Here is a 26,790-nt window from a genome sequence, read left to right as displayed (position 1 = left end):
CAGACACCTTCCTTTTCCTCACAGAAGTTTGAGACAGGGAGAATTGACTTCTTTCATTGGAGAGAAATTCGAGTTGAGGCCTCTCACACTCTGAGTAGTTGTTCCAGTGGATTATGAGTATCATGCCCTGTCATGCATCCCCATCTTTGCTGAGGACACATAAACCATCTCCACAGAATTTCCAATCGCTTCTTGCACCTGCTGAAGTGCATCCTCACTAAATGCACCTCTCTAATCACCTGGAGACAAGAGCTCAAAGCACCCTTTTACTAAGAAGAATTGAGAAAATTTGTGAGAAGAGGCTAGAGCTTCCTAGAAGAAATAAAAGCCTCGTGAAGCTATTTCTCCCAGCAACAGCAGGTACTCTAAGAGTTACCTGGGGTTTTCTAATGATCCAAGAAATTCCTAAGAAATGTAGAAGTCCTAGAAACAGAGTTCAAGAACTGCTGTGTGAAACCGCTTTTTGTTGGCTGCCTTTATTACCTGCTCTCCTACAATCTGGTGGGAATTGGGATAAGAAAGAGTGTGACTACATGAGAAGTTCAAAGAACATAAAAGCAGAGGTTCAGAAGAAACAGGAAGATTTTGTACAGCCTAGAACTCTTGATGTACATGTGTACCATGGTCTGACAAAACACTGCATAAGCCAACCTCACGAATTGCATCATCAATGTATAAAAGCTCACAGATCTGCACAAGATTTTTCAACTTCCCATTTTACAGTTCTTCTTGATTATAGACATTACAAAAGATTACTTGTAAACTTATAAATTCTTATATGATCTTCAGCCAGAGCTCCGCTCAAAGCTTCATAATGTTTCTCCAACATTTTCATTTTAGTGAAAATGTTAGGGTCACTACCACAACACAACACTGTATTCCTTACTGTTCACAGATCATGGGCAGAGTTCCACTTTTCTCAATCTTAAAGACATCCTTGAAAGGCTTTTTGAACCTCTGGTTTGACCTGGTGTTTTTGTAGTTACAATTAAAATGCATGATTTTCTTGAAGAAGTATGATCAATCTCTCTGGAAATATGAAATCAATTCATGCCTCAAACAGACTTAGCTTTTGAATTGCTGAAAAATATTTTAAATTCCAATAAATTCTACAGTGCATTAGCAAATCCCAGCTACAGAAACACATATTTTGTCTACTTCGTGTAAGAGACTTGTTACTTTATACAGGAGAGCAAATATTATTCATATGTACTAACCTGTTCTGTGAAAATTGTTTGAAGTCATCCTGAAGACCATATTTGTGCAGAAGTTCTCCTAGGAGGTAGCCAGTAGAAAATTCTTCTGGAAATGATCCTGGAACTAAGTTTGGAGGTTTTGTGATTGTTTGGGGTTTTTTAGATAAAATAATTAAAAGAACCCAAATGTTAATTTTAACAAAACTTGTTATCGTGTTTATAACAAAATTAAATCCAAAATTTAGTAAATTATTCAAAGAAATTTTAGGAGATTGATCTAACAGTAATAGCTTTCAAATCACAAATAAATATACTTTCTGTGTAGCTGTTTTGCAACATCAGCTTTACATAGTCATTTCCAATTTTCAGTGTTAAAATGCAAACATTGTCATAATTACCACTGAGATTGTGAAAATATCTATTAGCTATAATTACTAGATTTTTCACACAAAATGCAGATGAAAAAAAAAAGCTAGCTCTAATGAATGTACTCCCCTTCATTCAATCACAGAATCACAGAATACACTGAGATGGAAAGGACCCATTAGAATTGGATCTAGCTCTTGGCCCTTCACAGCAAACGCCAAGTGTCAAACATGACGTCCCTGAGAGCATTTTCTAGACACTTCCTGAACTCTGTCTGGCTGGTGCTGTGAGCACTGCCCTGGGGAGCTGTTGCTGTGCCCAACCACCCTCTGGGGAAGAACCTTTTTCTAATATTCAACCTAAACCTCCCCTGACACAACTTCAGGCCATTCCCCTCAGGTCCTGTCACTGCCACCACAGAGCAGAGATCAGTGCCTGCCCCTCCTCCTCCCCTCATGAGGGAGCTGTAGCTGCGCTGAGGTCTCCCCTCAGTCTCCTGGTGTCCAGACTGAACAAAGCGAGTGTCCTTGGCCACTCCTTGTTTGGCTTTCTATCCAGACCCTTCACCATCCTCATTGCCCTCCTTTGGACACTCTCTAATGGTTTCAAGTCTTTCTTACTCTGTGGCACCCAAAGCTGCCCCAGCACTCGAGGTGAGGCTGCCCCAGTGCAGAGCAGAGCAGGACAATCCCCTCCCTTGCCCAGCTGGTGATGCTGTGCCTGATGCCCCAGGACAGGGCTGGCCCTCCTGGCTGCCAGGGCACTGCTGGCTCCTGTTCAGTTCACCATTGACCAGGAGCCCCAGGTCCCTTTCCATGGCTCTGCTCTCCAGCCCCTCCTTCCCCAGTCTATACACACAATCAGGGTTGCCCTATCCCTGATGCAGAATGTGGCACCTTATTAAACTTCATACAGCTGGTGATTGCCTATGTCTCTAACTTTTCTGAGGGTTTTGTTCCTTTCTTGCAGAACAAATGCTTTTCCAATGCCAGCGCAACAGCTGCCATTCAAAACAATGCCCTGCTTTCCAAACACATTACACTAATTTTTATTCTCTAGAGTCCTTATTAGCACTTTAAGTTTGAGCACATCTCTTGAGATCACCTGTCCCTTGTGGAGAAATAACTTCAGCTTGAAAATGTTCAGGCATTGGAATATATTGTCCAGGAAGGTGAAGGAGTCACCATCCCTGGCGGTGTTCAGGAGGTGTCTGGATCTGGCGCTGGGTGATGTGGTTTGGTGGCTCAGGGGTTATAGGGGCACTGCTGGGTGCGTGGTAGGACTGGGTGGTCTTGAAGGTCTTCTCACGGATCTACAGGATCACTACGATCCTGCAGTCCCCGCCTTTCACACGAAGACTAAACCTATACCTGCGGAGGCACGTGGCGGCGGGAAGGGGGCGGGCCCGTCAGTGGGGCGGCCGCGGGGACGCCCCTGGCACGACGGCCCGACCCTGACCCCGCTGACCCCCACTGCCCCCACGGCCAGGCTCTGCCCGTCCCCGCGCAGCGGGGCCCCACTCACCGATGCGCCGGGACAGCTTCACGTCCCGGTTGAGCCACTCACACAGGATCTGGGACATGGCGTGAGGCACCCGCGGCCGCCGCCGCCGCCCGGCTCCGCGTCCCGTTGCCGCGGCGACCGCGGGCGGCGCCTGCCCGGCGGAGGCGGGGCGCGCGGCGGCGCGGGCGCGCAGGCGCGGCGGGCGGGCGGGCGTCCCCGGGCGCGGAGCAAGGTGAGCGCGCGGCGGGGCGGGGCGGCCCCGGGGGAGGCGCTGGGCGGGCGGGGGCTGAGGCGGGGTCGGCGCGGCGGGGCCGGGCCCGGCTGAGCCCGGCGTAGCGGGGGACGCGGCGGGGTGCGCCGGGTCGGTGCGGGCTCTCCCCAGTGTCTCGGAGTCCTGCGGGGCTGCCGGCGCGGAGCTGCCCGACCCGGGAGCGCTGCCCGCCCCGGGAGCGCTGCCCGCCCCGACTGCGCGTTCCACGTGTGTTTGTTTAAACAGCAACTTCCCCGTTCCGCCCCGAGCCCGGCGCCCCCCGTGTTTGCTCGTGAGCTGGTGGGGGTGGTGCAGGGCAGGGATCGAAAGGCTGGGAATCAGGAGGAGTGTCTTCGCAGGAGGGGTGGTTAGGCGCTGGAATGGGCTGCCCAGGGAGGTGCTGGAGTCACCGTCCCTGGAGGTGTCCTAGGAAAGAAAGACTGGACGTGGCACTCAGTGCCATGGACTGGTTGACCACGGCGGTGCTGGCTCACAGCTTGCGCTAGCTCAGCCTCTAAGATCTTTTTCGACCGGATTGATTCTTGTGTTTCTGCAAAGCGCAGCCTGTCGGGAGCAGGGGAATTAATCCGGGGTGATTTTCCCAAATCCGTTCTCATAAGAGCGCACGCTGTTACTGTGCTGGCGCCGTGAGGGAAGGGGGCGGGAGAGCCGAGCGCGGCCCGGGGCGCGCCGCGCACGCAGGGCGGTGCGGGACCCTGTGCCAGACAGCTGCTCGGGCCGGAGCCCCGCCGGGACTGCCGGCGCTCAGCTCTTGTCTGCGTTAAGTCATCTTCGTTTTAGAATCACACCGAAACAGCCACTCACTGGTTCCAGTGCTGGTATTTGAAGCGTGTGTAATAAAACGCCAGAGCAACAGGGAAGAGAGCTGCATCTGGAAAATGCACTGCACATAGTGGGTATTTAAATTGGCCGTTTTTTTTTTTTTTTTTTTTCCCCTTGGAAAAGTTATTTTAACAGTACGGAATTGTGAAGGATTGTTATTGCTACAAAAGGGTAGGAACAAGGTGATCTAGTGGCTAATGACAGACAACAAGCTAATGATAATTTTCAAAAGTGTCAGTTAACTTGGAATGTTACAGATTCTGCTCCTTGAGAACAAACAGAATTCCTCAGATTAAATCTGTGTGCTTTGACAGAGGGTGTGCTTTGAATCAAATTAAATCCTTGAGAATAAGAATATAAATGTATAACTCACCAGGTATTTATGAATCTTGAAAAGGTCAGTGTAAAGTCAGTGCCATATGAATGAGTGAAGTAACAGAAAACTTCAAGACAGAGGAAGTACTTTTAGGAGTGATGTTTAAATTAATATATTTATATTTATATTAAATATATTTATATTTATATTCTTTTAGGTATTCAAAGTTTTGCATCTGTCTGAACTTATGAAAAGTTCAGATATATCACATGCACTTTAGGGGAAGAAAAAACTTCAGATTTTTAATATTTTTATGATTGTAATTGTTGGGTGAATCTATCATCAGAGTGTTTTTCTGGTGTTTCAGGGAGGAAAGAACAAACATTTTAGCTTCATCATGGAATTTTTCCCATGGCTCTAGAAATCAATGTATATGTATTTTTGTTGATATACATAGGTATTGCTGCAAGTAGTCATTTTCAGAAGCTTATGTTACTTTAAAACATGCAAACCAGAATTGATTTATGTTAAGTATAGAACTTCTTTCCATATCACCTCTGATGTTGGAAAGCCAGTACTTCCTGTATCTTTAGATTTTTTTTGGAGTGGGGCGGAATGTATTCCTTCAAGTTCATGATCATATTCAGTGCATTTCTAAACATCTGATTTTGTTTAAAATTAACATGAGTTTTTCTGTCTGTGGAGATGACATAATAAAATCTTACTCAGATTGGCTAGAACTATGAAAAAGATGTGGAATTTCATGTTTAAATTCAGTAGTGTCTTGCTGTTTCATCTATATCTGTTTTAACAAATTAATGTAGCTTTCTTTATTCTGAGAAGTGATGAGATAAGGTATTAATAAAATTTTACTTCATTCTTTCCCTGAATTTCAGAACTTGGAAAGATGTCTGTGTTCTGCACTGTGAAAGCTGAGCCCAAAGACCATTTAAAGGAAAATAATTGCAGAAAACAAATAAAGTAAGTGTTTCTCTCATTCTACCCTTGCTGAAAACACCAGTGTTTTTAAATAATAACATTGTATACTTCCTGTGCAGTGAGTTTTTTACATCTCTGCTAGGAATGCCCCTGGGCATTACAAACTGTTTTTCACAGGACTCTGTACTTTAAATGATGTACTCTGTACTTTAAATGAAGTACTCTGTACTTTAAAAAGATTTTAGCCAGTAATACAGGGTTGTGGAATGCATGTGAATTACTCACCTAAGGCTCTGTCTTTATTGTAAACTTCATGCACCTTATTCTGGACTTGCTTTGAAAGAGGAGAAGATTGTTTACAGGCTGAATTTATTATAGTTGAAGGAATAGAAGACATCAGACAGCAACCTGTTGAGCAGAAATTGAAGTGTCAGGGATCATCTGTTACATTTCATTCCTTTTGCCCATCTGAAAGAAACTGCAGACATGAGGAGCAAAAAATGATGTGACCAAGTCTATAGCTTTTCTTACACATAAGTTTTGAATAACATGGACATAATAGTGGTATGCATAAAGAATAAAATGGTAAAATCCAGTTTTAAAGGTGAGCAAAAGAACAACCAAAATACTTCTAAATCTTCAAGATAATAAACTGTTGGGGGAATTAATTCTGCAGTTTAATACAACTAAGATTAAGAAAAGGATAATGAAACAGTACCTGAATTCTCAAATTAAATTGCATTCAGAGGGAAGCTGTGCCAACAGTAATAGCAGTAAACTAAAACAGAGTAATAAAAAAGTGTCTGTGTTAAAGAGTTTCCTTTTGTGCACCAAAATTTGCTTTTTCCTGTATCAACAAGATTGTTTATAAACATACTTCCCAAAAAATTATATTTTTTAAATGTTTTTTTACTTGTAATGTTATGGTTTATATTATTTGCTTGGTTTTTCTCCAAACCAAGCAAATAATATAAATGAGTAAAATGAGTAATAAACTGGGAGGAAAGAGTGAAAAGAAGCCCTAGGAGAAGTTACAAAGAGGCTAAATGGCCTCCACTCCTCCTAGGGCTTCTTTTCACTCTTTCCTCCCAGTTTATTACTCATTTTACTTTGTTTTTACTTTATGTTATTTGAATCACAAAATTCCAGAATAGTCTGTGTTGGAAGTTGGGTCCACAAGGATCATCAAGTCCAGCTCTTAAGCAAATAGGCTGCACTGGGTTTAAATCTGCCGCCTTGGCATTATTAGCACTATGCTCTGACCACCTGAGCTAATCTCAGGGTGTTTATCCCCTCTGACACTGATTGAGCATGACCTCTTTAAAACTTAGTTTTGAATTTATTTGTCCTTCACATATACCCTCTTCCGGGTCCTCATGTCTGTACTGAGGACAGAAAACTAAAAAACGCAAAAAAATCATGATTTTGTGGTTCGTGCTTACCATATTTCCACAGATGGTTGCTCGGAGCATTTCACAGCTCCATGGCCCCTGCTGGCTCTTAGAACAGCACCATGGAAGCTTGTCCTGGCTTCTGACTTGGTTTCTCTGTTGCCACAAGACAGTAGTTTTATTGAGTCACAACCCATGTAGGTCTAGCTTGGTCTCCTGTCTCTAGCAATGGTCAATAAAAGATTTTGGGGAAGAAATGGGGAGAAATCATTAGCATATACTCCATTGCCATTCAGAACTTTCTCCCTGCCACCAATGAATGTGGTAAAGGACTTCATGCATTGACATAAGCTAATACAATTAACCTTTCCTTCCATGAACACATGCAGACATTTCTGAGTCTCTGTAAATGTTTGATATTGACAGTGATTTGTGGTAAGGGATTCCATAACTTAACCTGGCTTTGTGTGAAAAAATTAGATTACCCTTCGTTATGCAAAGAATGTTATTGTTTTGTGTATTTTGAGTTTGCATCCTCTGCTCTTTTTTTTTTCCACAGCTCTCTAGCTGTTCTGTTATTTTTAAACAAGAACATTAGCTATCTGATTTTCAGGTTGAATTGATGCTTCAACATTCTCATATTTCTGTTATCTGCACAAAAAGCACTGGGATGAGTCTGCTGTACCAGTCCTACAAAACAAAGTCCTCCACAACAAAGTCCTCCACTTCAAGCAGTTGCAGAACTAACTCTTAGCAATACTAATGGGTTTTCATACAATACATATGCAAGACCTGCATTCACTGGTTAAGTAATCTCTTTATATTTAAAAACCGTGTTCAGTACTGATAATATATAATGAGGCTTGGAAAGTTAACAGGTGTGCTGTGTGCAGGAAAATATTGTGACTGGGTGCATTGTTTTCTGTACTGCAAAATGGATTATTAGTGTGTAGGTTCACTTTGAGGGAGTCAGTAAATTACTGGGCAAGATTAAGGCAAGAGAAGTGCAGGGAAGTTTTGATGCTTTTGAGACAGGGCAAAGTGCTTCCAGTGTGAGAAACAAGTGGCGTTCTGTGGCTGACTGTTGTGATTCTTTTTTGTACTGATAACTAAGTAAGGAAGAAGATAATTTAATCTTCTTAAGCAAAATCTTTCTGGTTGCATCTGAGACAATATGGTTCCATTTAGTTCAGTTATAGCAATTGCACGTTTAAATCAAGGACTGAAGGATTTTTCAGCTTAAAGTGACAATTTTTTATCTCCAGTGGGACGTACTTGGCAGGAGTGGAGAGAGGAATATGAGTGGAATAGCATTTCAAATATCTATGCCATTTGGCTTAATTTATGAGACTACTCAGAGACTTACTAAAGCAGATGGGGGTTTGGTTTGTTTTTGTTTGTTAGTTAGTTTGATTGTTTTTTTAAAAACCCACTAATGACTTTGATTGAAAGTTTTTGGGGAGATTTTGCAGCTTTAAGGTAGACAGTGCTTAACCATTTCAAGCATCAAAAGAGTAAAATAAAGCATCAGAACAGCAAAAGCTGAGTGTAAATGGTAAAAAAAAAGAAGGAACCAAGCTGCCTGCCTGATTAAAAATTGACATAAGCAAAACAAAAGGAAGTAAGAAACTTATTAGAACCTCTCTGAATAATGAGTACATACATATCTTAAGGAAACAGTAAATTACAGGAGAAGTAGAGACTGGCATGTTGATACAGCTTTAAACAAGTGCGCGAAACAAAGGCATGAGGAATTAAGGACATTTTTATTTTGGAAACGTTGCTGTGGTTTCACTGAATTTCATTACCCATTTCTAAGCATCTCCTTCTTCTTAGTAGTTTTGGTTTGAGTTTATTACCATTTTCTTTCCTTTATGGTTATTTTTCTCAGTCAGGAAGTTGGGCATTTTGGGATGAGGATTCTGTGCTTCCTTAGTGGGATAATAGGAGTAGCAGTAGGGGAAAGCAGCAGGCAAGGGATAAAAAAAGTTGATGATTAGAGAGTGGAATTGAACAAAAATTCATGGAGCAATGTGACTGGTACAGGTAGCTGGCCAAGAGGGTTCCATTAGAGATGGAACAAAGAGGATCAAGGCAACACAAATTGCATTAGGTCTGTAGCTTAAGCAGTGTCTTGAAATTCTGAGTCACTATTTCTCTGCCTTGGGAAATTGTATGTAAAACGTACTGTCAAAAGATGGTTTTAGTCAACCCCAGTAATTACACATATCCACTCACATCTGTGTCACAATACAGTCAGAACTAAAATTTTGTGACCATTTTTCTTGTAGTCATTCTTTTATGCATAGAATAGTTGTGTGCTTGGTGTAGATGAATGAAAGCTCTCTACAGCTGGCTTTTTTTAGAAAAAAGAAGGCAGTAAAATAGTAAGTAAAGTTCAGATGGTTCGTTTTTGCCATGCACAGTTTAATTCATTTTCTGGCATAGTGTTTCTGCAAGATAAAAATCCTGTTAATAAATCAGATTTTTCTAGGCTGATAAATTGTAAGTCTATAATTTTAGAGATGTATTTCTTTATAAACAATGGTCTGAAATGTTTTGAGTAGTACTTAAAATACTCTCAGGGCCTCATCAGCTAGTATTTTATCTTTTTTATTCAATAAATGCTCATTAACTGTGCACATTTGTCCTACATTCTTTTACTGTGGTTTTTGTCTAGCATTATTAAAGAATGTGTGAAATGTAACTAGAATCCTCCTGGATGTTACTGAAATGCAACTGCTTTTTCTTTCAGAAATAGTATGGCTATTGTGTACTAACAATTCTGTTCAGTTATGTTTTTAGAATATAAAAATAAGAATAGTGTCTCTGTTTTTGAAGAAGAGAAGGAATTCAAGTAAGCATAATGTAACCAAGTGATCTGGAATTTGGCTAGAATTCTAGGAACAAATGCCAGCACTTAAAAGCCTTGGATAGCTCTTTCTTGTTATGTTGAAAGGGAACATTGGTCAAGCATGCTCTACGTTGGAAGTATGCCTGGTAAAACATCAGGTTTTCAACATTGTTCTTTAATCAACAGTACTTAGCTAATTAGGGTAGAACTGATGATGTAAATAGTTAAAATCAAAGTGATTTTGATGTAGCTAGACAAAGGAAAGACTATGGGCTAATATGCCCGGTTCCTTATTTTAATAAAAAATTAGTGGTACATCATTGCATGGTAATGCTAGTACACAGAATATAACTTCTTTTCTACAGTAAAGATTTACCTTTCAAGTTGCTCATTTCTGTCCTCTTATGCCAGTATTAATTTTGCTCTCAGACTGATTCCAATAGATGTTTTCTTTTCTTCTTGATCTAATAGATGTTTTCTTTTCGTTCTTGAGTGTAGGAGTTGCTGATAATGACAGGAATAGTATTGTGCCTCTGCTTAATGGCTATGGAAATGCAATTTTGAAAAAAGTTTGAATTATTCATAAGCAGTTTCTTATTTGATTACATGTGCTCTGACTAGAAGATTTAAACAGGAATAAACAGTCTGCCTTAAAACAAGTAAAATTCTCTTTAAAAGTTTGATTTAATATAGCATGACTGAATACAGGCTGTAGTGAAAGATGAAAAAAAAGCCATCCAATTGTTCATGTTTTGAGTTGTGGCACAGATAAGCATTTTAAACAAATGACAGAAATTTAGCAACTTGTGTGGGGAAGCATTGACTGCCTTACTGTTACTGATGGATCATTTCAAATCATGAAACAGTGGAGAAAATTCTGTGATTAAACCAGTAGTAAGCCTCTGATTTTCCCCAGCCGTCTCACTTATTCCCATTTCCAGTTCTCTTTGCTCTGTTGATTCTTATTCTCTCCTGCAATTGGAATTAGTCTTGCCCATGTATTTGTTTATTTCCTACTTCATATTCCTCAGGTCTTGACATCTGATGATGTGTCTTTCTTCTCCTTTTTATCTACCCCAACCTGTCTGTCCTACCAAGGCTTATACATACATTTTATTTTTACATTCTGGATTATGTGTTCTGTCAGATTTCTAAAGTACCAGCACTAACCATTCTCTTTTCATTCTCCACAGTGATAGTAGAAACTATTAGAATTGTTCTTTAGGCAAAAGAGGCAAAAATTTATCCCTTTTGTCCATTTGAGGCATGTGGAGAGTGGGAGGCCCCAAGCCCCTTCAGTGCCTTTTCCTGCATGTACTTTGTAAGCTCTTTAATTTGAAAATGGGTGTTTGGCACCTGCCATCTGGACGGAACAGTGTCTTTGCAGATGACAGTTTTGAAATTCCTTCCCCTGAGGGATGATAGATGTCCTGCTTCATCCCAGAGAAATGTTGTATGAATGAGATTTGAAATGAAGACTAAAGAAAATAATGGTTGAGCTGTCCAGCATACACAAAAGCAGTTGGTGAATACACCAGCTTTAAAAACCTTATGACTGGAAAGAGTATCAGTTTGCTAAATACCTTGGAAAACCATTGATCACCTACCTTCAAATTTCCATAATTATGCCCATGTTCATATGTAGGTTTGCCTTATTCCAGACATATGCTCTAAGTTCTAACTCATTGTACACAGTTTATATTCAAAGTCTAGCACATCTTGTTTTGCCCTTGGGTTTAGAAGCTATTTTTTTACATTAGGATCAGCTAATTCTCAGTGTGTTTATCCTTTTATGCCGAATGAGTGCTCCCAAAGAAATTATATCAATTACAAGTTCTTTTTCAGCAGCAGAGGAGCAGCATTTGTCAGAATGAATCATTAACAATAGTTGGAATGCACTCTTTTCTTCCTGCCTCTTCTGGAAACCTTACTGAATTTGAAGTATGCTTAATCTGGGCATATACTCAGGTAGATCCATCTTCATTGTCTGTAAAGAGGTGACTCTTTGTTCTTTTCAGTGGTAGTTACTGAAATCAAAGCTCATTCTGCCCTTTGTATTTTTATACCTCTTACCATACTTTTGCTTCTCTTTGGCAGTAACAGATACAGATGCTCAGGCTGCTCTATTCAAGACAGCTTTTTCAACTGCAGTTACAATAGTGGATACCTACTGGTATTAGATGTTTTCTTATACAAACACTAACAAGTTTCTAATAGCATTTCTTGTTTCTTTGTAATTCTGTTCAGTGGAAGATTTGAAAATTTACTACAGCCTTGAGTAGAATTCCTGCTATTCATAAAAATTTAATAAATTCTTCTTTCTTTTCAATTTTAATTTTTTTTAATATTTTCTGTGGCGAGAATTCTCTTGCATAATGATTAAGAAGATATGTAAGTGAAGTCAATTTAATCTGTCTTTTGGTCAGTTTACCATTGGATAGCAGCATAAATTTCTTTCATTGAAGCTGATACCTGCTGCAGATACCTGACCAATACATGCTGCACAAATCAGAAGACTCTACTGGAACAGAATAGCCCTGGTCCTCCACTTTGAGAAAGGTATCTTTCCAAGATTTAGATGTACATTTTTGTTTTCTATGAGCATATATTTCTTTATCATTGTATTTGGAATAAGAAAAGGTGCAAAGCTATAAAAGGCAAGTGCAACTAAATTTATTTTAAATCAATTAAATTCTGTGCTTTGATTTGAATTTTTTTTAATGAATTAATGCCTGATGTTGATTAAATGGGTCAGGTAAAGCACAAAAAACACTTCTGATTTTGAAACAAGAAATAAGTGTATCTGAGAGATTTTACAGCTGATACAGCATCAAATTATATTGTATATAGGTTATGTAAATAAAATTTAATATTATGCTGCATAATGAGACATGGAACCTAAGATGCACATAATTTTGTTAGTGGAGTTACACAGCTGCTGCTTGTAATTAGCTGCCTAGGGAACCTCTGTTCAACAATCCTTTTTAATGAGTGTTTTTAACAGTTTGATTCCATGGTAAAAGAAGAACTAGATATAGAATATCAAATATAACTAAAATACAAATAAATGAAGATTCCTAACAAAAATTAGGCATAGATTGTATATGGGTGCATATGCTTTTAACTAATTTTTTAAAAACACAGTGATTTTGAAAGATATTTTGCAAACACAATGTTCAGAATTTCAAATTATAAATAAACAAAAAAATGGCAATAACTTTCTTACTGATGCAGTAGTTTCTTTCCCACAAAGTTACTTATTACAATAGAAAATTAAATAATTATTTTCCCCCCCTGAATTTTATATGTGACTCATGGTTTTAATCATGTTTTTCTTTCAACATGACATTGTTGGCATTTAAGTAACTACAGAGATATAACTTCTTTAAACATTTTCTGGGTCACTTCTAACTTAAGTATTCTATTATCTTTTTTTCCGTTGTCCAATGATAGGTATTATTTGGATTTGTTTGTGCAAAAGGAAGAGAATAACATTTTTATTAAATATCTCTAGCTTACTTCTCTTGAAATAGAGGAAGTAATGTTGCTTTCCTCATGAGAGTTTTTGACACTTAGATAATTTGTTTCTCGTCCCCTTCACTTCTGTTTTTGTGAGCTACTACTTCCAGCCTTTTTGTAAGATTAAAGTGAGTATTTCCATCCTGTGTATAACATGTCAGCATGTAGAACAGAGAGCATAATTTTTCAGTAATTGTAGCTTCTTGTTTTGTTGAGCCTTGTAATTTATTATACTCTGTTTGAATTATACAACAGAAACTTTTTAAAATGGTTCCTCTTTTCCCATTCACTTTATAGCATTTGTTTTCTCTACAATGAACATATCCTCATCAGTGAAAAAGATTTTATTGATAATTTGTTTTCAGGATCCCTTAGACTGTTCAAAGTATGCAGGTGTGGTTCAGCCATGATGATGCCATAAATTGTAATGTGGAATTTTAATTGTAATGTGGAAAAAAACACGTGTTTTGCAAGGTGAACTACAGGAAATTCAGGACAAAAATGGAAGAATATATATAAATGATGCAATTACTAAATAATGGAGGTGTCAAATCTGTATAAGTAGTTAGTTAATTGTAATTACAGTTTGGTTTAGCAAGAGATATTTGGAGATACTTCTGTTACTTGAGGGAGAAAATAGTTTGGAGTTGAGGTTTTAACTTTGGTTGTAATTTTGAGGTTTTAAATTCTGGTTTTAATCCAAATCCAGTCATAATCAGTAAAATACATATTATAGAGACCTAAGATGAATGATGATGCTTAGGAAAAATTCTGACAGGATTCTGTTAATCTGTTGAGAGTTCACTTGTTCACTTACTTTTTAACAGTCTGGGCTAAGGGGAGTGGCCATGACCTTTAAGCATGCCGTTTAGAAATTTATGCTAACTTGTAATGGTGATCATATTTTAGTTTTGAAAAAGTTAATCCTGTCATAAGACACAGCTTCCCAATTACCCTGATGAGAAACTTACAGTTGTTCTCTTCATCAATATGATGCTGACCCTATCTGGCTGGTGTCTTGTCACCATTTAGACTCTGGATTATTTCCATGGAGTTGAAAGACTTGTCTCAGTTTCTAAGCTTGTTTTCAAAGTTGAAGCATAAAGCATTAAAAGAGAAAATGGAGAGAGAGAGAGAGAACAAAAATGTAAATTATTTAACTTATTATTTTGTATGCATTGTCCTTGTATGAGTCAAGAAGTTCTTAAGACAGCTCTAGATACTATGCCATATTATTCTTTTTACAAGCCTTATTCATCCTTGTGTTTTAGATAATCAGGTGTAGTGTATATTCCACATAGTCTTTTTACATTTTTAAAGCTGTAATTGTAGTTCTCTGGAATAGTATTTCAGAAATAAATAGATATTAATTCAAACCCTGTGGTGTGAAAGAGCAAAACTACTAAACACAAAAAATAGTGTAAGACTGTTATTCTTCCATTAGTTCCATTTCAGACCCTAGCTGAATCTTATTATTTCTCCAGCCTCTGCTTTTTGTAATGATCCTGTCTTCCTCCCCCTTACTCAACTGATACTACTATAATTTTTACTGACCACTGTTCCTGTGAGCTTACTCAGAAAGCATACTAGCTTAATTTCTACCAGCTTTTGTTTTCTCTTATGCAAGACCTGCTTATTGTCCTTCACATTTCTTTCTGCTATCCCTCCTCTTTCTAAATTGTCTATTTCCTCACTGAAGAGAGGACTTTTTTCTGCTTTACTCAGTTGAGATTCCATTTCTCTTCATGTATATTTCATATTTCAGAAATACTAGAAGACCAAAAATTCTTACATATGTTAATCAGTCTGTAAAACTAGTTAGTTTTCCCACAAAGGGTTTGTATTACAGGTGCCTGGATATGGCACTTGGGGTGAAAATGGTGGTGCTCTGTTGACAGTTGGACTGGATGATCTTGAAGATCTCTTCCAACCCTGATGATTCTATGAAGTATGAATTTTACATCAGGCAATGTAAGTAGGAGTCCAAATCTAAATGTATGGGATACCTCCACAAAAGGAAGAAGGCAATGTGTGAGTTTAGGAGAAATAATTCTGCCCTACAATTATAGAGTCTGGCAAATCCTATCACCAGCTCTTTAACAATCTGCTGATCTACAGCAGCCAAAAAAAAAATTATTTGCAACAAAAAAGTTATGTGTAATATTTAACTTGGTTAAATATTACATATTACTTTAATTATTAACATCAAAGAAGTTAAGCCTAAGATCCTAAAATGCCATGCTTTTGATTTGATGAAATATTGTCATTACTGACAGCTTAAAAATGCAGGTATATCACTGTTACAATTTTGTTAAGATAAACAGAAATCTGCTAGCAAACTGCTTAATAGACTTGGATTTATCACAGTGTTCTCAAAAACTACCAAGGTATGATAAGCATTTTCATTATGTAATATGAAACACATATATTTTTTTATTGCTGGCACATCGAAAGCTTGGAAACGTTTCACCACCTTCAAGCCAGCAAGTATGTAAAGCAGTAAGATAAAATCATTAATAATCAAGTTCAGGATAGCGATTACACAACTGTTAGTGAAGTAATTCTCATTAAAGCAGCTTTTCTGGATAGGACGTGCCTCACAGAACAGGAATGCCACTTTCCCAGAGCAGGTCAGCAAGGACTAGTAACCCTGAATGTGAGCAAACTGGAGCAAGAGGTTCTGATTAATTTTCTTTGGGGAAAAAAAAATCACCTTTTTTTTAGAATCTTAGGTATGAAGCTGTGGGGAGAAAAAAAATCAGTAAAATAATAAAATAGATAAAGCACAAGCTTCTGACTGTATTTCAGACTCCATTCATAAGCAATGAAAAATAAAGTGTTTTGAGAGGCAATAAAGAACTAAAGGAAGTGAGTTCTATTTGTTTAGCTAGAGAACACTGATATATTTCCTTACTCAGTCCTTAACATGTAAAAATTTTAAGAAGCGATTTAATGATTAATTATTTTAATGGGAAAATGACCATATTTGCCATATCCCAGTCACACAGACTTAGAGGCTTAAAGTGACCTTGTTTTCATACTCCAGTAATATACCTGTTTATACTGTTACAGCTTCTGAGCAGAGCAGATATGTAGTAGTTGCTTGTTGAGAAACAATGTAATCTGCTTAAAAGCATTTCTATTTTCTTCTGATATATTAGCTGCAGTACTGTAACAGTGAGTGTGAAGATTTGCTTTCAGTCAAGTTGTAAACTTGGGAAATTTTTTTCATATATGTGAGCGGTTTTATTTCAGTTCTTATACAACTTAGATTTTTTTTATTTACAATTTTAAATTTGGTATAATATGAAATTCTGTCTTTTTAGATTATGGGGCTTCCCCCCCCCCCCAATTTGGGAGTTTGTTCATTATTTAATCCATTTCAGGCTGTTTTTTTAAAGAAAATAAAATCAAATGCTGTGACACAAAACAGTAGTCCTTGCAACAAAATGACAGCAGCTAAATCACTAGGAACCAGTTTGACTTGACATTATGATCAATATGCTGGATCTCATTTGTGACAGGTGTGGTCCTTTTGTTGCTTGTATAGGCAGATTATGTGTTTAAATGAAGTAGAAAATTATATGTTGTAATTTATAGTTATTGCTAGTAATTACTGTTTATTCCATTGCCATGATGCAGAAATCCATTTATGATAGGAGTTAAATACAGAAGATGCTGATGCCTGGGAACATGTGTGAGGTAAAGGTTAAGCCATATTTTCTAATTTGCTGGTTTTTCTTAGTTTAGCATTTGACTTTTAGCATGTGTTATTTGGTAGCAGCTCATTAGTTGATGTAACTTGGGACTAATTCTCAGTGTGCTATGTACAGTTGGATACTGAGCTATCCATTTATTTTATTGTCTCTACAAAAATAGAGTCTAGCCTGTTTTTTAACTGAGGGCCAATCTCTGAAATCATGTCTTAAACTAGCATTTGTAGCAGACAGAGACCATATATTTGTTGTTGCCTAAGACATGCTGCTTTGGTGATTTTGCCCTGAAGCCTTTTCATTGGTCTTAAGTTTAATATCTTTGTTACAATTTCATAGCACCATAGAATGGTTTGGAGTGGAAGGGACATTAAAGACCATCCAGTTTCAACCCCCTGCACCTGAATTGTTTTACTTCATTGGAAGTGGATATGGTATTACCATCTTTTTCTTTAATTTCAAGTTAAACTGGAAGATGTTTTCATAAAAGAAGTATAAAAGAATGATCAGTCTAATGCTCTCCTGTCACTTTTTGCATATTGTCTATCTCTCACTTTGATCCCATTTTGGTCATTCTGAAAGAATATTTTTACCTTACACAGTCTTTAAAATTTTACCTATGCTTTTGCTGTTAAATTACTCTTTGGATATACCTTACCTTCTAAATTTCCTTTGAATGTTTATGAAATGCTAAATTAAATATTATTGTGAATAGACATGGTTTTACATGTTTTTGGTATGTTTTTTCTTGGTTGCTTTTTGTTTCCTTTTCTCTAATGGAAAGTTCATTAACTCCCTGGTTTTTTTCAAGAATATGGGATTTTTTGCACACATGCCAATAAATTTTGGAAGCAGATGTGATTATAAAGGCAGATGCATATGTGCATTATGGTAGGAATTTTTTTTAACAGTGATAGATCATATGTGTAAATGTTTTCAATATTTCAGAATAAATTTTAGTGAATATATCTATTTTTATCTGTATATGTATCTATGTCTATGTAAGCATATGTAACTTATGCATATACATACATAGTATGTATATACATACTTTTTATGTTAAGCTGTCTCATTATAAATCTATAGGTTAGAGTTGTGAAAAAATACCATTACCAGTTTACTGTTGCAAATGGTTATTTTAGGTCTCTCAAAGAATTACCAGCAAAGGTGGTGGCCAAGGCAGGTTTAATATTTAAGTGACAGTGCAACCAAGCTCATCAGCAAGGTTCATTCTACTTATTCAATGGTTAAAGCACAAACAGGAGAAATTGGACTAGAACCTAAAATAAATCTACCTAAAACTAAAACCAGCCAAAAATTATCTATGTGTCGGCTGGAGATGGAAAAAGGGCAAGAACAGGAAAGGGTTAATGATAAAAATGAGTAAGAGAGACAGTGCTGCAGGGTCACAAAATTCGGACTAGACCATTTGGCCCAGACTTGACCAATGATTTAGGCCTAAATGTTTTAACAGCATTTAAGCTTAATAGCACATTTAATTGATATTTAAATAATCTATCAAAAGATTCTATATAATTTACTGTAAGCACAACAGTAATTCACCTCAGGCCTAGCTTCCTTAGAAACCTAAATTACTTAACAATCTAAGAGAGCAACATTCATAGTACATTAGCTTATTCACACAGTCACTTGTGAAAAATTTCCCTCAAGGTCAGGGAAATACTCACATTGGATGCTTTTGCATCTTCTCAACAGGCTGAGCCTCAAGGAGCGGGGTTATCAGCGCAGGGTCCATTGTCATTGTTCACTGTACAATGACAAGTCCAAGTAGAGGACTTCCTGAGAGGTGCCCCACTCAGAGGAATTTGCTGATCACAGACCACTGCAGGCCAGAAGAGTTCAGAATTATTTATGAGGTTGTAAAAGACCTCTCAGATCATCACCTTCAGCCTCTGACTGGTCGCCTCCTTATTGCTAGACCATGGCACTTAGTGCCACATTGGGTTGTTTCTTTAACACCTTCAGAGATGGTGACTCCACAAACTCCCTGGACAGTTAATTCCAATGAATTCCAGTCTAACAATCTGTTCTGAGAAGAAATTCCTTCTGAAAGGACAGCTCTGCTTGGGACCACTGTTTCTAGAGTCATAAAAGAATTGGCTTAAGTCATAATAATCTTCAATCTTGGCCACAATTCAGGTAGTAACTTCAGTTACAAAAGTGTTGTTCCACTGGAGTTGTTATTCAGATGAGAAATGTAAGTTTCCAAAGTGGTTTGTGCTACACAGCACAAGTTCTTGGGAGCAGACAATATTTTTAATAAGCTCAAGGGCTTAGTCCAGGTGCTGTTTGTCAAGGCTGAGGCCTAATGAGCATTTCTGAGATCCCAGTGCAGCCAGAGGGAATGCACCACCACACTTACTCAATGTTTTTTGCCTACTGCATAAGACATATTTTAAAAGATACATTTTGAAAAATGAAAATGGGAATGATATGCAACTTGCAATTACTCTTCTTGGCCCTGAGAGAAAATCTTTGTCTTAACTTTAACAGTAGTCACTGTCAAAAGAGGAAGGAACAATAATATTGGAAAGGGAAAATTAATTTTGAACTGGCATAAGAATCTTCTTATTTTCAAATTTGTTGACAGTTTTTAAAAAATAATACTATATTGATATTGAGAAAGAAATAATGGCTTATTCTGTCTTTGAAATATTTTAAGTTGTTAAACTGGTACAAGAATGACTTGGTACTGTGCAGTTTAACTGTGTGTGAGGAGAGTAACCTGCCCTAAGAGATTATGGACTGTCTGTTAATTATTTCTTCCTGACTGAGGTACATGATTTTTAAATCAAGAGAAAAATTGATGCAGGCACAGCTATAAAAAGTGATTATATTTCTAAATTAATAAGGAATCATCTACCTGTAAGACTACTAAGTTAGCCTCTGAGGAACACGAAAAGCAGAAGTAGTATGTGCTAAACATTAAGCAAAATATATTTCCTGCCCTCCTTGCACAGTCTCTCCAATCACTGGAATTAATATTCCTATCAAGCAAACACAGCCATGCAGTCCCAGAATTATTAGATAAATAATTGGATACAGAATTATAAGGCAGTACAAATGAATTTCCATTGACTTCCTTTGCTCTTTGTTTGCATGAACAAAGTAGATGCTGATTTTATATTCTAACAGTCACGTCTAAATGGCTTTAAGTAATGTTTTTTTAATAGAACACTTGGCTGCTCATAAGGTGAGTTAAAGTGCAAACTGTGGTCAGGATTAAGACTGACTTGTTTTTGAGCTGGTAAAAAAGCCAGGTAGCCAGGTCTGGGTGTGTACCAATAAAGTGTATGCTGGTAAGAGGAGTTTTGCTGCTGTACCTCAGACTGTCCCCCATATGTGATGAATCAGAATTCGTTCTTGGAATCTGAAGAAATGTTTACAATTCTGGAGTCAAAACCAAATTGGATAACATAATGATGACAAATCTCAATCCATGAAGTATTTGGTCTTGATTTTGAAGAGATGTATCAATGTATGAGTGGACTATGTCCTAGGCAGCTTCCTCTTAATACTGAGGAGCATTTTTGGAGTATGATTGCTATGAACTGGACCTACTCAGGAAGAGTTATTTTGTGAGCATTGAAAGCTGAAGAGGTGTTTGTAAAATCAACAGTGATTTTGGTATATATGATGCACTTTTTATATTACACATGAGGTTTACTTTCTATAACCGTAGCTTTTTTCTAAATGAATCTTTTTATTTTCATTTTATTTAAGTCTTCTTGGAGTAACAACAAACCAAAACAGGAACATGAAGCAATTGTATCATATTACTAATCCTCTCTAGCAATACTAGAACTATTTATTGATATGTTAATCACATCAATAGTGATCTGTAGATAATGCCAGTTGCTCTTCAGACATCAGTGGGCTAAGGCTTTGTGGTAGTTAATGTTAGAAATAATTCATGTTAGTTTAAATCCTCAATTGCATTTAATTATAGATTTTTTTTGTGAAAAAAACCAGCTTCTCCTTTTCCTCATCTCTGTTAACCTGCCATTCAAAATATGCAACAGAAGTTTTCTGGACTGGGCAGAGTTTTGTACATGTAAAAAGTTTTGTACATGTAATCATACAGTCTTTAATTATTTGTTGGCCATTAAGTGATCTTTTCCAATCTTTGAGAAAAACTATGCAGTGAGAAAAACTATGCATCTCTGTCTTTGCAGATAATATTATTTGCATTCATAATTATCACAATAGATAAACAGTTTGAGGGCAAATTACACAGCAGATGCATCATCATTACATTTCCAAGTGCAATGGGACAGAAATTTGGCTCTTAGCCATCATAATGACATGGCTTAACTAATGTGATCAGTCTTGAAGCAAATTGAATCAAAATTTTCTTTCCCCAGGGAATAGAAATCCCAAGGTATGTTTTAGGCAGCTGATATGATAAATTATGAAATACTTTTTTGTGCCATCCAGGGATGACAAATATGCTTTTTTTGCACTTTCACAGGAAGAGATCTAAAGAGCAGCTTGCTCATTTTTTCCTTCTTTGGGTTTTTCCATTAGTGTATCTTCTGCAAGATAGTGAGTGCTAATTCAAGTAAAATATCCTCATGAAAGGGAAGCCACCTCTTCTGGAAGTGAAGTTTTGTTGAGTTGGACTTTGCTACAAACCTTTGCAAAATTCAGGTCTGCTGAAAACTGAACCTCTTCTTACTGTTAAATAAAGAATAAATAATATGAAAAGGACCTGTACTGCAAGAATATAGTATATGCAAAAAAGCTAATATATGAGGCAGGAGGTATCTGCTGCTTCATACTAAAAAAGTTGAAGTTAAGCTACTTTCCATGACAACTATAGCATTTCTGTCTCAGAAACAGATTCCATGCAACTGAAATGATGAGTTTGAGAATGGAGTGAATGAGGAGTATAGGATTGGAAGTAATTCAAGCGACAAGAAAAAAGGAAGACAGTGGATGATAGAGAGTAACTTCGTTTGAGGGGGTGGCAGTAGTGACAGAAGTTGGAAGAATGTATCTTGCTAGTCAGAGTGAAAGGAGTAGGCAACAATAACTGAAGTGTGATAACATAAAGGAATACAGGAGACAGATTTGTAGTGTTCTGGAGATTGAAATAGAACAGCATAGGCAAAGAAACTTGAAAATACTGTATTTCCTTGTGATAGTTCTTGTGATTAACTTGTGCATGTAGCATGAGTTTTTTACCTATCACTAAAATTCAATTTTTTTCCTCAGCTGAGAATCCTTTATTTTTTACTAACTCGTATGCTCGTGTGTCTTGCGTTTAGACACAGCCAGCATCTTACACATGAGATGGCTGGTGACCAGTTGTAAATATATTTGTCCCTCTGCTTAGGAAGGGATGACTTCTCTACTAACGTTCAGATGACTGACCTAGGAAACAAACACATTGTTGGTATATATATTAGCTCAAGTCTTTCTGATTCTGTCACTATTTACAGACAGAAAGAACATCAAGATTGCAAAAAATCAGTTGATACACAGCCAGCAAAATGGAAAAAAACTGTTTGTGGGTTGGTTGTTTTGGGTTTTTTCTTAAGTTGTTCATTTTATATTTCATTAGGAGGTCATAAATAATTTCAGATCATTGAACACTACATTTCTGAACTGTCCAGACACTGACTACTGGATGATTATTAATCTCAATATAACCTATTTTGTTTTCAAGTTAACAGCACTGAAACTGCTATAAGTATAAAATTCCTGGCATGGAGTTCATTGTGTTATTTGATTCTGAAAGTGAAAAAAGATACAATATGGTTAATACTCTTTAAACTTTCTTTTAATATGAAAATGTACTGAATTTGTTGTACTGTGTTGAAATATGTCCTTGTATAAACAATATTTTGTTTTATAAACAACTCTAGAAGACTCTCAAACTCTTCAGAAGTAGAATATGCCATTTAAAATTTGTAAAAATTTAGCAGCTTTCTTAATACAATTAGAGAAATTAAGTCTACAAAGTCTTAGATAGTTGTTTTAATCAGTTGCCAATACTGAGTTTTTAGTGTGAAATGATTAATTTTATCAACCAGAGACAATCACTTGGTCTTTACATACATTTTACAGATTGTGTAAGACTCTTTGTAGATTATATTTCTCCATGTGCATCTAGAAAGATGATGAAATTTTGAAAGTTCTAAATGGCATATACCTTTGATGAAGCATTTGAGATTCTGCTAGGACTGATTTTAAAGCAAAACTGATTTTATAAGGCTTACTGTACTGGGAGAAAGGTGAGGTCAAAAATTTGTCCATGCTTCCTTGTACAATGTGCTGACCACAAAATCAACTTTATTCCTTTGTTGAAAAGGGGCAAAGCATTGCCATGCCTTTCCAGCTCTGCAATCCAAAAAATATTCTCTCATAGGAAAAGTATAAACAACAAATATATAGACAAGCAAGTAGTTAAACATTAATTACTACTGTAAAACTGTTAAGATTAATGCAGATTTCTTGCATGTCTTAAAGCAGTTGCTGTAATGAGCAGTAATTATGATAGAAAAATAGAAATTGGAACTGCAGTGATTGAAAACTTGTAGACAGACATGGAGATGCTGGCAATTTAGGTGTTTCAGTTTGCTATTACTTCCAATAATTACCTGAATACACTTGAAAAGGCATTGTTAAGTATGACAAAAAGAAAAATCTGTCATCATAACATTAAAGATTACATCCTCTAATGCTGAAAGCTACATCAGTTTTTAGGAAATTGAAAATTTTATGTGTGATTTTAGTGTCTGTGTCTAGTGGTCCCTTTTTAACCTGTGCTTTACTTTCCTTTCAGGAAAAGGAGCCTGAAAGAATACATAGAGATTTTGAAAAAAGAAGTGTGAAACAAATCCTTCTGCTCAGGCCCCCAGCTGTGCAACATGATGTAAGTTATTTAACCATTTTGTCTCTTTTTTTTCCTTTGTAGATAATGAAAACATATTAATTTCTGCGTGTTTAATAATGCTTTGTTTTGATTAAATTCTTTAACAATCATGGTGAAAATTTAATTTTAAAATTTATTTTAAGTTAATAGATACAATAAGTGGTAAAAGCCATAAAAGATGTTTGGTAAAAAAAAAATCAATTGAAACCTTACTTCATTTCTTTGTCAGCTAAAAATTAAATAGACTTGTAATACTTTGACATATTATTCCAGCTGACCTAACCTTGAAGTATGTGTGACTGGTATTGTTACTTTCTTTGCATTGTTAGTTTGTCCTTTTGCAATATTTTGAACATTTAGAACGAAAGTAAATGTTCTTGTTGGCTGAATTTCAGTAATCTTGTTGCGTCATTTAAATAATTTCGTCCTTTTGGAGTTGTCAAATTCATGTTTCAGTGCTTAAATCCCAATGGTCTGGAAGGATCTAATCACTAGTAGATCCAGGAAAAGAAGAGATGTCATAGGAAAGAAATCAACAGCTTCTGATATATAAATTACAGAGAATATGGGGAGATATCAGAATTCCTAGAAGAAAAGAAACATTTATTTCTCTATATGAATGAGAAAAGTCTGACAAGTTTCAGTTCAGTATCCATGTTAACACAGTAATAGCACCAAATCTGTCTCACAAATACAATCTTTCAACTGATCTGTGTTACAGTATGATTAACATACAAGCATAGTAAGTTAAGGAAATTGATAATAGAATTTTTAGAGGAATTTCTTGGCTACCTAGATTAGTGAAACCCCCTCTGCAAAAAAAGAAAGTTCTAAATGGCATATACCTTTGATGAAGCATTTGAGATTCTGCTAGGACTGATTTTAAAGCAAAACTGATTTTATAAGGCTTACTGTACTGGGAGAAAGGTGAGAAGTGAGGATTTTGAATCCTGAGTAACCTGCATGTGAAGGAAGTGTTCATAGCTCTAATGATTCTCAGTTAACTGACAAGAGAGATGTTACTTCCATATGTGCTAGGGAAAGCCATTCACTGTAATAAAGTATCAATTGTGGTCAGTATGTTATTTGGAACTTGGTTTTTAATGTAACTTTGGTTGTTTGAAATATATTTTAACATGATATTTTATATGATATTTTAATGTGATATTGTACAAATATATTTTAACATTATTTCTATCTTCATTGTTATGAAGATAGTCATTCTTGTGACTGTTGTAGGAACTCGGGGAGTAGGTGTGAGCATATACTCCTCTAGAGTGGATGTGAGCATGAACTAACATGTGAGAATCTTGGTTTTAGTCATGAACTAACCTTGAGTGTGCTTGTGGTTTTTTTGATCACTTTTCCTATTTCTTATTCCTTCTTCTGTTGCAGGAAGGCCTATATCGTTTTAACTTTGATTTTATCCTGCCCAGTATTCCTCCAAAAGGAATGGACTTGAAATCTTCATAGTTTATTCATTAGTAATTATTTTAAAAGAAATTTAGGTTTAGATTTGTCACATCAGTCATTATACTTTTTTTAAGCATTTGTAGTTCTTTATTTCTGTGTTTTGCAGCTGTAAAGGTACTTATGAAAATTAAGTAATTAATTTCATTTTAAGGTAGTTGTGAAAATTAGCTTCCTTTCCTAACTATAGTCCTTTTCATTTGTGCAGACGTAAAATACATGATGTCAGCACAACCATGTTTGCAACTGTCACCTGTTTCAAAGAATTTTGTAAGAATTAACTCTGGGGGATTGCTGTAAGTACTTTGTCTAATACCGTTAGATTTCTTTCTAAATGCAGTTGTATTTCATATAAAAGTCTAACTCCTACATAATACTTCATCATTAGGGCTTAAAATGCCTAGTTAATGGTTTGGTTGTATATTAACATTAATTTTAAAATGTGTAAAATATTTTATGACAATGATTTCACAGAGCATGGATAATGCAAGCTGCTCATAGTCTTTATAGACTGAACACTCTTTTTAAAAATAATTCAAACAGTCTGTAATTTTCCAAAAGCCCCTTAGTTTCATTTAATTATATTTTACAACCATTTTGTGTGGTTCAGTCACCTGTGTAAATAGCAGCTTTCTCAGAACTGAAATGAGCAAATAATTACTCACAATTTTGTATACGCATTATTTTATTCAAAATAGCTTTTCACAATTTTGCTTAAAAACACGAAGCACAAAGAGACTAAAGAACAAATGGTATTCAACAAATGCTCTTAATTTGAGTAACTGTGGTTATGCTACTATACCTGCTGCATCTTGCTGATCACTGTACTATCTTAGCATTTAAGAAAATTTATATTGTCATTCTTACTGCATTCTTTCAATGGGTCGGGTTTACTTTTTTATTTATGTATGTATTTATTTATTTATTTAGTATGTAGTCCATAGGAAAATAAGTTAAATTATACATTCTACTTTTTTTCTGAAAGCAGTGGAATTCATAGTTTTTACCACTTTCCAGGGCTAAACTGACCAATGTGGGCTAGTCAGATTGAACTCTTCATCATTGTTTCTTGGGAGTTTAAAAACAAAACTAACTAAGCAAAGCCAAAAAGACTCCCCAAAACCCACAATAATTTTCTTCACATTTTAAGCCACTGTTCCTCAAGATAGAAGGTCAGTGTCATGGGAAATTGTCTTCATAGTTGTGCTAGCCTGATCTTTTTTGTCACGTAAGTTTGTACACTTGAGGTATTTGAAAAAGAAAATTAAAAGCTGATGTACAACTATATTCAATAGGAAAACAATTGTATGAGTGGAGTGATGTATTCTTGGTGACCTGTGTTGCTTAGAAACAAACTGCTGTTTTGTCAATTGATTAAATCCTTGTCTTCTAATTGTTTTTTACTGGAAAGTCCATTGCAATGCCTGACTCAGACTTGGACATTCCTCAATTAACCATGAGGTCTAGCTACTGTCTGCTTCTTTCCTTCCTTCAGTCTCACTTCATCTCAGCTAAAATCACTCAGACAC

General features: G+C 36.6%; 2 protein-coding genes across 17 annotated transcripts in view; one reads left to right on the top strand and one right to left on the bottom strand.

The window, feature by feature from the left end:
* SPEF2 (sperm flagellar 2) overlaps positions 1–3,246 on the bottom strand; it is a 117,300-nt gene extending 114,054 nt beyond the window's left edge. For all 8 annotated transcript variants that reach the window (XM_026794605.2, XM_026794606.2, XM_074533298.1 and 5 more), the window contains exons 1-2: positions 3,087–3,246; positions 1,218–1,320 (exon numbers count right to left, since the gene is read on the bottom strand). In XM_026794605.2, coding sequence (XP_026650406.2) covers positions 1,218–1,320; positions 3,087–3,144 — 161 coding nt within the window. In that variant the 5' untranslated portion in view covers positions 3,145–3,246. The remainder of the gene's footprint in view (positions 1–1,217; positions 1,321–3,086) is intronic.
* The window catches only part of PRLR (prolactin receptor), a 152,458-nt gene continuing 128,899 nt past the window's right edge, over positions 3,232–26,790 (top strand). For 4 of the 9 annotated variants that reach the window (XM_026794595.2, XM_074533301.1, XM_026794594.2 and 1 more), the window contains exons 1-4: positions 3,425–4,228; positions 5,371–5,455; positions 23,702–23,791; positions 25,470–25,557. The gene's annotated coding sequence lies outside the window, so the exon portion shown is untranslated. Of the gene's footprint in view, positions 3,298–3,424; positions 4,229–5,370; positions 5,456–12,198; positions 12,218–23,701; positions 23,792–25,469; positions 25,558–26,790 lie in introns of those variants that run through there. The other 5 variants (XM_026794591.2, XM_074533309.1, XM_026794586.2 and 2 more) reach the window with 3 other exon arrangements.

The sequence above is a fragment of the Zonotrichia albicollis genome, chromosome Z (genome assembly GCF_047830755.1).
Source record: "Zonotrichia albicollis isolate bZonAlb1 chromosome Z, bZonAlb1.hap1, whole genome shotgun sequence".
In the NCBI taxonomy this organism is placed as follows: domain Eukaryota; kingdom Metazoa; phylum Chordata; class Aves; order Passeriformes; family Passerellidae; genus Zonotrichia; species Zonotrichia albicollis.
This window is presented reverse-complemented; position numbering and strand designations above follow the sequence as displayed.